General features: G+C 39.9%; 2 protein-coding genes across 6 annotated transcripts; one reads left to right on the top strand and one right to left on the bottom strand.

Annotated features, from left to right (window-relative positions):
* Positions 1-113: 113 nt before the first annotated feature.
* On the top strand, positions 114-5,764 carry LOC103980945 (probable polygalacturonase). 2 transcript variants are annotated; one of them, XM_065103259.1, is made up of 7 exons: positions 206-344; positions 433-557; positions 791-1,138; positions 1,429-1,549; positions 2,161-2,335; positions 4,725-4,795; positions 4,991-5,764. In XM_065103259.1, the coding sequence occupies exons 3-7, from the start codon at positions 794-796 to the stop codon at positions 5,626-5,628; spliced, it is 1,350 nt and encodes a 449-aa protein (XP_064959331.1). In that variant the 5' UTR covers positions 206-344; positions 433-557; positions 791-793; the 3' UTR covers positions 5,629-5,764. The 2 variants fall into 2 exon arrangements, with proteins under 2 accessions (XP_009395761.2, XP_064959331.1); XM_009397486.3 differs by having other exon boundaries at positions 114-557.
* Positions 5,765-6,279: 515 nt separating this feature from the next.
* On the bottom strand, positions 6,280-10,626 carry LOC103980944 (jasmonoyl--L-amino acid synthetase GH3.5). 4 transcript variants are annotated; one of them, XM_009397483.3, is made up of 5 exons: positions 10,490-10,626; positions 9,343-9,656; positions 9,144-9,245; positions 8,077-8,897; positions 6,280-7,008 (listed from the first exon to the last, which is right to left on the bottom strand). In XM_009397483.3, the coding sequence occupies exons 2-5, from the start codon at positions 9,618-9,620 to the stop codon at positions 6,464-6,466; spliced, it is 1,746 nt and encodes a 581-aa protein (XP_009395758.2). In that variant the 5' UTR covers positions 9,621-9,656; positions 10,490-10,626; the 3' UTR covers positions 6,280-6,463. The 4 variants fall into 4 exon arrangements, with proteins under 4 accessions (XP_009395758.2, XP_009395759.2, XP_009395757.2 ...); XM_009397484.3 differs by lacking the exon at positions 10,490-10,626 and adding an exon at positions 10,273-10,411; XM_009397482.3 differs by lacking the exon at positions 10,490-10,626 and adding an exon at positions 10,164-10,303.
* Positions 10,627-11,717: the final 1,091 nt, after the last annotated feature.

The raw sequence follows: 11,717 nt of genomic DNA, 5'->3' as shown, positions 1-11,717 counted from the left end.
AAGAATTCTGGACTTGAAATCATGAATCTTCCTAAAATTTTGCTTTCTTAGGATCGAAATCTATCCCGTATTTTCGTGCTTGCTTCGAAGAATCAAACCGCGGTCGGTGCAGATGGTCCTGTGTGGCAACAGGCATCTCCTGAGACCCAACTATTTTAATGCGCAGAAGATTAAATATGCCAGTGGAGGCAGGCCCGACAGCACTCTGCGTCATTTCGAGGCTGAGGCGGGGTTGTGAGAGCGCTGTGAATCTCCGCCACCGACACGGACTCTCCGACATTTGTGACCGGAGTCAAGAGGACCGTGGTCGTCTACTCCTCGTGCTTTGGCGTCTTCTCCTATCTGTAATCCTTCTGCTTCCCATTTCTTTATAGACCCCCTCTTTGGAGCTTTCTTCTCGGATCCAAAACGCTTCTACCTCGTGTAAGATAGAACAACAAGAAGGGAAAGATCTCTCTTTGGAGGAAATCCGCACGTTCCGTTAGACGGTTTCGGTAGATCTTCGTCTCTGCACAGCGTTCAATCTTGGATCCTGGGAGTTGCTTCTTCTTCTTGTGGTAATTTCTTTTGCACTTCTTTAGAATCTATCTTGGAAGCCTTCTTTTGGCCTCAAGTGTTCCGGTGCGGATGAAACACAAGGAAACGGATAAACCCATCTCTTTTTTCTTCCTTTGAGAAATCTCCCATTAAAAATCTCGCCTTGGAGCTTTCTCGTTGGATTTCTATCAAACCCTCCTTTCAAGATCTTGGACAGAGCGCTCACTCTACTGTTTTCTCGTGTGGCTTACAGAAAATGGTGCGATGGCGGCTGGCGGCGACGGCACTGTTAGCTATTTTCCTCACGGTGCTGAAAGGCGGCGCCTTTGTCGTGGCGGAAGAGGAGCAGACGTGCTCCGGGATAGTGCCTATGAAGAACCGGGGGGAGGTGGTGTCGATCACTGACTTCGGAGGGGTCGGGGACGGGCAGACGCTCAACACGGCGGCCTTCAAGAGCGCCGTCTTCCACATTGAGCAACGGAAAGTGCCGGAGGGATCCCTTCTCTACATCCCTGCTGGAGTCTGGCTCACCGAAGCCTTCAACCTGACCAGCCACATGACGCTCTTCCTCGCTGAGGGCGCCGTCATCAAGGCCACCCAGGTTCTACTCCCATTTCCTCCTCGAGAATATGTCCCTTTTTTCGAGGAGAAGAATAAAAACCGCCTATGTACCTATTCTTTATCAGAAACGGATAGATTTGTTATTGGTTGAAGCATAATAGGATAAAAAATGTTCCTTTGATTTGTGAAATTTGCTGCATGAATATGTTGGATCGAATTTGTGTATCGTTCAGCTGAACTCAGATGTTTAACCTTGCTTGCTGGACGTTAGTCGTAGAGCTTGGCTGGTGATGCTTCATCTTTTCTCATTTTAGTTATTGGTTGTGACAGGACACGGTGAATTGGCCACTGATTCATCCTTTACCATCTTATGGAAGAGGACGAGAGTTACCAGGTGGCAGGTACATGAGTTTGATTCATGGCAATGGACTTCAGGATGTTACCATAACAGGTGTGTTTTTGGATTCAATGCTTTTAATGTATGTTACAATTGTCACTATCGGAATAACATGTATCTGCCATATGTTGGTCTAAATCTGTAGTTGCACTATGTAGAAAATAAAGTAACTTTGGAGTCAAAGAGTACAATTTTCTTAGCTTGACTATTCCAAAGGCAGCAGCATAAGATCTAACAAACTGCTGTGTGCAAAAATGGCTTCTTTAGGCTGAACAAGCTACTGAAATTGTACAAGTTTTTTCTGATTATAGCTCAATAAGCTACTGAAATGTGGTGTAATGACCAAGTTTAGGTTGAAATAGCTCTTGCCATCGGCAAAGAAAATTCAAAGCTCCAATATGCCTGAGTGATGCAGGAAAAAGAGGGTTCGCAAATTGTTTGATGCAAAATTGTTCCGAGTTAGAGAAGTTCATTAGTCTGTGAATTAACAGGAACTGATTGTTCTTATTTCATTTTTTTGCCCCCTTGACTGCAACATTATACAAGGGAAATCTGCCTCCTGCCTTCTTTTATTTGTTACTTTTCTCAGAATGCACTTGTTCAGTAGATTAACCGAAATTTTATATACAACAGTTGATATCTCAGCCAAGCTTTTTTTGCTACAGGTGAGAATGGAACAATTGATGGGCAAGGTGATGTGTGGTGGAATATGTGGAGACAGAAAACTCTACCTTTTACTAGGCCGAATCTGCTGGAACTCATGCACTCTACAGATATCATCATCTCTAATGTGGTCTTCCGGGACTCACCTTTCTGGAACATTCACCCTGTCTATTGCAGGTTAAGAAAAACAACCTTATGTAGTGTTGTTTTCTTTCTTTAAGAGTACATTATTCTAGTTCTATCAATAGTATGTAGGGGTATTTGAGCACTGCTTCATGTCACTGCTAAGTCGTGACTTAAGATGTGAGTGGAGAATATGGGTGTGGCACACATCCTAGGGAAAGAGGAGGTGGGGTCAAGGATGCATGCCACATCTTCCACATCTTCCATTCATGGTGCATGACCTCATGACTCATGACTTAATTAAGTAAATGGAGCATTTTTTGTTACCTTGAGTATCATCCTTGTTGAAATATCATTTATCATTTTTAATCATTATACACAAGTAGATACCCTAAATGTATATATACATTGTAACATGAAGAACATTCTTCCTCCATGTTAGGTTCACAACCCCCTTGGCACTATCATATCAATGTTTTTTGTGATTGCAAATTTCATGAAAATTTATGCAAAGCTTTACATACATAGCGGAAGAACAAAAAACAAAAATTACAGAATTTTTTACAGAAAAGAAGGTTTTATCGTCGTACGAAGATTAGTGCGCAAAAAACCTACGAAACCGAAAAACCACGTGTGTTAAGGGATGTGTGTTACATAGGGAGATCGTATATCCCTGAAAACCTACAGATCTGTGGGAGAGGATAAAGGAGGTCAACTATCCTCCTCTCTAGCGGTGATCCACACAGTATGAGTTGTGAATACGTTCTTCTAATCGTTGCACAGATCTCCCCATCGTGAGCACCACACAATCAAGAAGGGGTCGGTCCTTTTTACTGTCCACACGCCCTTAATAGGGGCTGCTAGCTAAGGAGGAAAGGGGGAGAGGAGAATAGGAAGTGGCAATCAAAAGGGGTATAGTCTATGGCCCTTTGGTTCCCTCATATTTATAAAGGTCCCTATAAACTTACCTTAATGGATCTTGTCCTATTGGGTATTGGATCTTCATCCAACTACCAAAGTCACTTAGATTAATGGATCTCTACCCAATAATCTCTTATTTGCTCTTATTGGATCTCATCCATAGGATCCAATAATTCATGGGCTAACTAGATATCCAATAAGATAGGGACTCCGGCGAATATCTCATATATGAACATCTACTCATCGCAACACCTACCATATGTGTGTGACCCTCTAGGCCCAATATCGAACTGGCCGTGAGTCATACCTGTCAAAATTCCTTCCGACTCAGTGAATTATTATCTCCATATCGACTCATCGATTGAGGACGTATTAGGCCACTACACCACAGTCCCCAAACGATACAAGGGAATCCAATCCATTGGACCTGTCAATCGTCGGTTACTATGTATCTATAGTCCCTTATCCATCTAATATCTCAGAGACCGTATTCCGAGCATGGTGCTGTCAGGCTTATACGATTTCTACTCAAGTCTCGCTCTAATCGGATTCTCTCGAAGAACTCTTTGTCTCTCAATCCGAATGACCCTGACCAAAGATTTGTCTGAGCAAGAACACATAGAGTATTCCTCTCATGACACTAAGAGAGGATGATCCTCTATCGACACTCAATTGCTCTCGTAAGGTTGGCTGCCACTCTCGATTACCGGTTGTGCTAGATCTGAAATTTTCAGACCTATAAGTCCAGTATCAAAGAGTGGAGTACTCATACAGGACATTCTTGGTGTCTCAAGTCTAAGGACCAGATACACCACTGGGACAATGGAATCGTTGTCTGACAATAAGGTATCATCAATCATCCAACATTCCATGAGCGGATCAATCAATGAACTCATTCTATAATGAGCACATGTGCGGTATCCCTAGTATCCCTACACGAGTAACTATGAGGCCAGCTGCCTCTATTATATGGATGGGTATACAACACATCAATCTATCCGATCATCTCGATGTCCCTCTCGAGTGACACATGACCGGGATTATTTAGGATCTGTGTTTAAAGGTGAATCGGTCTCATTTTTATGATTTCATCACGATCTGATTTCTACTGCTCAGATCCTAGACATTACAATATATGTAACGGGTAATATAAAGTGAAAAAAATGTCAAATAAATAATGAGCAAAAAAGTGTGTATCATGTCACACGTGTCATCACTCACGTGATTGTCTTGTAGGGCACCTATGACTAGCACAAGCAACCTTGCATGTGGTTACACTGAAATTGTTCGAACATGAGTACATTATGTTGAGGTTCAACAAGCTGCAAGAAAGCATATACTTAATAGTAATAATTGAGGCTACAATTGAGGATGATAACGTTGTTGGATATTCTTTTTTGGTTGATTAATAGGCATAGAGCTAGGATGTTGCACACATTCTTCCTTTTTATTCTACAGAACATATTTTCTTTTGTGATTGTTATTTAAAATTGAAAGAAGGTTGGAACTCTTATCATTGCAGCAATGTGGTGGTGAAAAATGTGACTATCCTGGCTCCATATGATTCTCCTAATACCGACGGAGTGGATCCAGGTATGTTATCTTGGCTCATCCTTTATTCCACTAATGTCATGGGTGAAAAGGACTATTGATCAAGCTATTTTTATTTGCAGTACTTGTGCCTTTATTTTCATGTCCATTGCCAAGATCAGTGATCATAAACATCAGGCTCATTGGCTTGTGCAAGCCTTAAAATTATCATATTATTGATTTTCTTCTATCTTGCAGATTCAAGCTTGAATGTTTGTATCGAGGACTGTTACATTTCAACAGGGGATGATTTGGTGGCTGTGAAGAGTGGTTGGGATGAGTACGGCATTGCTTATGCTCGTCCTAGCTCTGGAATAATCGTCCGGCGATTAACAGGTTCCAGCCCCTTTGCTGGCTTCGCTGTAGGGAGTGAAACTTCCGGTGGAATAGAGAACATCTTGGCTGAGAACTTAAATATATTCAAGACCGGTGTTGGGATCCACATAAAGACCAATTCTGGCAGGGGAGGATTCATAAAAAACATAACTATCTCAGATGTTAATCTGAGCAATGTTCGCAAGGGACTGAGGATCGCGGGGAATGTAGGAGACCACCCCGATGACAGATACGACCCGAATGCTCTTCCTGTTGTCGATGGATTGACAATCAAAAATGTGTGGGGCGTGCGCATCCAGCAACCTGGTTCAATACAGGGTATCAAGAACTCTCCCTTCACTCAAATTCATCTTTCGAATGTAAAGCTCGATGTGGCTTCGCCACGGGGAGTAGCATGGGCATGTGCCGATGTGAGTGGCGGTGCTCTCGACGTTCAGCCATCGCCTTGCGCAGAGCTGACCATCACAAACGGCATGAGCTTTCGTACTGGTGCTCTCTGATGTTCATTTGTTTAGGGAGGTTACATTTCCTTTACCTATTCAGCAAACGTGAGTAAAAGATTGTAGTTTCAATGTTCAATGACATTCATGTTTTCAGTGTTTCTTTAATGTTGGGAAACCAAACTATTCTAAGCCACTGATGTCTGGTTAGGTTCATGGTCTTCAGGCAATAAAACGTTTTGAAGAATCTGGTGGGCACAATTCCTCACCCTGTCACTTATTCGGTACAGCCTTGATAGATATGTTCATGAACAGCTTCGCTAACCGATTGAAAGCTGCAGATCGAGCAAACAGGTCAATTGGGTAGAAGAAGAATAATGTTCTTGTCAAATCAGGGCCCTCGTCGTGATCACACGCCTGTCCTACATAGATATGTAAGTCGAACACAAATGGGGCCATGGAGCAGCTCACCTGTCGAAGAAGAAGCCTCCATGACACCGATAAGCATGTAGCGGAATGTCCTCAGCATCCTTATGCAGGCCAGCGTTGTCTTGACTTTTTGTCTCGAGGTGTTGTCCCCATGGAGAGGTGGTGACCTCGACAAGCTTGGCCAGTGACTCGGTGCAGTTGCGTGCATGAATGCATCAATATGCATTCCAAAATATGCACTCCAAATCCAAAGGGTAATGCCAGAAATCCACTTCAATGAACTGAAATCGGCAAAAGCACTGTGATCCTACATTCACATTGCAACTGCAATAGTACACCACTGTTCTTGTGCTACAGCCATGAAGATTTACAGAAGGAACTAAGTAGGACCGTCGAGGAACTTGATAAGCTAAAAGGATTACAGAGAAAGGAAAGACGAATCACAAAAGAGGATGATACACGAGTTTTAGATGTCATAGGCAGTACTGAAGTAGCACCTAGTGACATTCCTACACAAGATCTGCAAGACCTTGCTGTTCGACAGGCTGACGAAGCGTGGTGTCTTGAACTGGTTCATGGCAGCCCCAAGTCCGAGGAAATGCTCCAAGATCCTCTCGAATGTTTTCTTGCGTACAACACGAAGCTCGAGAGGTCCAATGGTGCCAACCTTTCTAGATCCGATGTAGCCAGCATCGACAAAGGCGAGGTCTAAGCAATTGCAGCAGCTGCGAAGAACCTCCTCGGTTGTGTCAGAGCTCAACTCCCAGAAGATTACGTAATGTCCAGGCTCCGTTGAAGTGTCAACATGGCTCGTGAAATCCACAACCTCGAGCTTTTCCGCGGCCAAGAGCTTCGCTGCTTCTTCGACTGCCAACTGCAGGTCTTTCTCGGTATTCTTGTCGATATTGATGCTCAGCACCAGGCTTCTCCTGCATACGAATTGAAGCTCTGGTGTAGAGTTGTGAAAGCCAGCTACCCTAACCACATCTCCCAACCTATACCGATACAAACCTGCCACAGGATGCTTATTGATCAGTGCTAAATACCATACCAAAAGCATGAAATGCAAACTTTCAGCCTGCTTTAAAGAAAGAAATTACAGGAGTCAAACTATATTAGTAAATGTTGTGATCTGTTTACTTTATTGTGTATTGCAATTTTCAGCCTGCTTTATATTAACCTATCATCTGTTATACCATTCAAACATATATATCCAAGAAGAAGACAGATCGACCAAAGGAAGTAGTTAACTCGTGTAAGTCATAGCAAGTCAGTATCATGAGATAAAGCTGCAGAGCTGAGTGTGATCTAACCTTGTTACCAAAATTCAAGTTTCAAAATGGTTTTTCTATATGGATCATACTGTATATGTTGTTCCTACCCAAGCTCAGATTGGTGAGAGCAACCTTTTTTTGTGCAGAGTCCCATAAAAAAGCAAGAACAAACAGTCCATTTGGTGAGATTGATAGCTCAAAGACTCACAATTTGCATTATCTAGAGACAATTAACAGCGGACAGCCGACTAAGCTTAAACAAACAGTCAGAAACTAAACTTGATAATATCTACACAATCTCTGTCTGACCTTATACAGCAGCAAGTAAGAGAAAATGGACTTGTGTCATTGAAAATTATTCAAGACAATCTTTTCTTGCAAATTAACCATTGAAGCAAAATCAGTACTTTTTTCTCAAAATTACTGAGCAGGCATCACTTTGATGTCTGCCTTTCCTCATATCATCAGCTCATTGGCCAAGATTCCTTTGTGTTTGATGATACACATGGTCTAAAGGGAACAAAATGTCAGAAGAAATTGACTTATCAGTGCAAACACACTCATTTCTTTGAAGGTATTTAACAGACAATAATTACATAAAAGAAGATATTATTGTTTTATCAACCAATTGACTCCAAAAAACAGCTCATCTTTTGTTTGCACTGGTCTTTCTTTTCTTCAAAAGTTTGGTATCATGTCACTGGTATTTTCTTAAATATAAATTTCAGATTACATCACAAAAAAGGCACATCATAGGAAATGAACAAGAAAATAGATAAATGAGAAAAGCATAACATGGTAATACCTGCAAAATTGGTAACAATAATTTCATACTCCTTGCCAACTTCAACTTCAGTCAGGCCAACTGGCTCAGATTCTATATAGTGAATGGTGGAGGCACTATTCTCCAGCTCCTTCTCCTCAGGTTTCTCTAAAGGGATGAACTCGAAGTAGCCAATGTTAGGAAGCACTGCAAAGGTTGCCAACTCAGGAATTAAACTAGGATTTACGTTAGCACCGATCCATCCTTCTGAAGATCCATAGTCAGCACTCATGAGGGGTAGGCTTCCGGCATAATGCCTTAATTTCTTCAAGTACGGTTCCATAGATCCGGTCATAATGCCATAGACATACTTGGCATTGGGCCAAAGCTCTGGAATCACGCCATACCAGTTGCTTAATCTCACACACTTGTTGTATATAGAGTCTGCTAGGCTGGGATTGGGGATTAAAAGCTTAGAAACAGCTGAACGTATAGATGGGACAGTGATTCTGCTCGAGAGAACTCCTTCTCTAATATCCATGCACAGCTCCTCCCACACCTGCTCAAGTGTTCGAAAAGCATGAACTATACTGTGAGCAAAGGTGGAAGATATGATCTGCACTTCGTTTGAGTAGATCAGCCCGCAAAGGAGGTGGCAATATAAGGACTGCCGGAAATCTGGACCAAATATAACTTCATCAGGACTAGTGCATTGAGACTGGATATCCTTCATAGTGCGCTTGAATTGTTCACTTCTGTACACATTGGTTGTAGCTGTTGTCGCAATAAGGCCTCCTTTAGTTTTTACCTGCCTGCTGCTATAGATGAACTGCAGAGCTTTTCCATCTCCGATTGGATATTCTCTGCAAATATAACATTCGATCAACACGATATGTCATCAAGTAAAGTTCAGCTTCCATACTAAAGTAAGCAAAAAGAAGAACACATGACATCAACTAGGCCATTCCTGAACTCAAATGTTTGAAATTTATATTAGCAGTGGTGATGTTCCTAGGAAATCAAGGAAAATGCAACTTTGTAAAGAGATCAGACGCAAAACATAGTGCAATCAGAAGAAGTGATCCTTGATGGGTTCAAGCCCCCCGTACCGGTTTCTGAATGCAAATGAAGTCCGATATATCTGCATTGTGGACTGAACTAGCTCATCATTGAATGGTAGAAACTTGGGTTTGCCTTGTGTGGTACCAGAACTGTGGCAAGAAAAGCAAAATTAAGCTTCTCAAAATTGAGCAAGACCAGAACCTTGGAAGGCCACATGAAAAAGATGAATGAGTCGAAAAGCTCCACCTGAGTGAAATTGAAGTTATAGGCTTCCCCGTGAGAACAGAAGTATCACCATCGGCTATCCTCTGAATATAAGGCTCCAGATCTCTATGAGTGACCAAAGGGACGCAAGCTCTGAAGCTCTCCGGGTCAGTTCTTCCTCCGAGGCCTAAGTTCCGCAAGTACTCTGCTTCGCCATTTTGCTCCAGAATCTTTCGGAGAGATTCTGTCTGGAGCCGTCCAGCATCGTTCGTCAACGCTTCAAATTCCTCTATCACGCTCTCGAGGCTAAAAACTCTCATCTTCTCGGATGATACAGAGGGAAACCTCCAAACCAGCTACCACAAGTGAGAAAAAATCATGTCAAAAGGAGGAATAACACCATTTGAACAGAGTTTACAGACCAAAGAGCAGCAAAACATCAAAAACTTCAAGTGACTCATACGAGATCAGAGACTTCGACTATTTTCGATTAGACATGAAATAAAAGTGATACAAAAGCAAAAGAATCAGATTGTAGAAAGGAAATTCAACGTTCCAAAGGCAAACTCCAAGTACCGGGGGCGATGGCGTGTGAGGTAGAAATCCATACAAATGAATCCATAAAAATGTCGAAGAAAACATCAGAAAAGTACAATTCCCGTACAGAAAGAGACAAAAACGGAAGAAAAAAGCATGCTGTGCGCAAAAATATGAACAAAGAACAGAACTTGATAGAAAGCAAATAAGGAAAAAGGCAAACCGGGCATTACCTATCTTTCTTAAACCGAATAAAAGGGTCTCTGAATAATAATAGAAAGGAAAAGGACCACAACAACATCAAAACGCATTCAAGCAACTACCACCTTCGAATCAAGCAATCGCATCAAAAATCAAACTTGCGACCAGTGACCCAAGGACTCTTCGATGAACAGGTACAAAAATCCATCAAAGGTCGCGCCCTTGGACACCTACCGACGAAACTGCTCGATCTAATAAGAAATCCAGCCACAAGAAATCGCCCCCTCGCCTGTTTACCCACCCTCTCCGTCGCTTCCGATCTCAGATCGAAGTACGAATATATAATGACTCGCGCGACCCCTCGATACCCGAGGCATCGATTCCTTTCGGAAGAAGGGCCAAGCGGAAGAAACCAAGCGAAAGTAATATTATACAAGCATCAATCTCTCACCTTTCTCTCTACCCCGCGAGCGAACCGTGATCAAGAGAGGTGCAAGCACGGCTTTCTTCTCTTCCTTTCTGCCCTTACAGGCCTTGGCCTGTTGCGTCAACCGTTGCTCCGGTGGGAGACGCAAACCTTCGTATTTGTAGTGCGTGCCAAGCCCTTTGCATACGTGTTTTAATAGAAATATCCTCCAAAAAATGTATATATATATATATATATATGTATATATATATATATAAATATATATATGTATATATATATATATATACATATATATATATATATATGTATATATATATATATATACATATATATATATATACATATATATACATATGTATATATATATATGTATATATATACATATATATACATATACATATATATATATACATATATATATGTATATATATACATATACATATATATATATACATATATGTATATATATACATATACATATATATATATACATATATGTATATATATATATATACATATATGTATATATATACATATATACATATATATATACATATACATATACATATATATACATATACATATATATATACATATATATATATATACATACATATATATATATATACATACATATATATATATATATACATATATATATATATATATACATACATATATATATACATATATATATATATACATACATATATATATATATATACATATATATATATACATATATATATATACATATATATATATATATATATATACATATATACATATATATATATATATACATATATGTATATATATATATATATATATGTATATATATATATATATATATATATATAGTTAAGGAATGCAACATGACACTGACATAATTTTTATATGATGTATCGGATTTACTTCTTAAAGACTAAGAATTTAAAATTTTATTATATGAATTTTATGCATAAATATTGTTATATGATGATATAAATATTTTCTGAATTATATTTAAAAATCCTTAAAATGTGCATCAATAAATTTAGATATTATTTTTAAAAATTTATTATATTTCAAGATGGACTAAAATAAATGTTGATAGGATTGATCCTTACTTGATGTGATGTGAGGTTGATATTTTTCTAGTTCGAAAGGATTAATTACATATTAGGTTTTTGTGACGTAAGGTTCACTTATTCTATCTATCTTCAATTTATTATTGAACACGTATGGTATTTCTATTAGCAGAGACTATGAT

The sequence above is a fragment of the Musa acuminata genome, chromosome BXJ2-4, assembly GCF_036884655.1.
Source record: "Musa acuminata AAA Group cultivar baxijiao chromosome BXJ2-4, Cavendish_Baxijiao_AAA, whole genome shotgun sequence".
NCBI lineage: Eukaryota > Viridiplantae > Streptophyta > Magnoliopsida > Zingiberales > Musaceae > Musa > Musa acuminata.
The sequence above is the reverse complement of the archived record's forward strand: the minus strand, read 5'-3'. Positions and strand labels throughout refer to the sequence as shown.

Coding starts and splice junctions, on each gene's coding strand:
- LOC103980945 (XM_009397486.3), top strand. CDS start 794: ATGGTGCGATGGCGGCTGGCGGCGACGGCACTGTTAGCTATTTTCCTC. Junction 1,550..2,160: donor TCAGGATGTTACCATAACAG/GTGTGTTTTTGG, acceptor TTTTTGCTACAG/GTGAGAATGGAACAATTGAT. Junction 2,336..4,724: donor ATTCACCCTGTCTATTGCAG/GTTAAGAAAAAC, acceptor TTATCATTGCAG/CAATGTGGTGGTGAAAAATG.
- LOC103980944 (XM_009397482.3), bottom strand. CDS start 10,184: ATGCGATTGCTTGATTCGAAG. Junction 9,246..9,342: donor ATAACTTCAATTTCACTCAG/GTGGAGCTTTTC, acceptor TTCTTGCCACAG/TTCTGGTACCACACAAGGCA. Junction 8,898..9,143: donor TCATTTGCATTCAGAAACCG/GTACGGGGGGCT, acceptor TTATATTTGCAG/AGAATATCCAATCGGAGATG.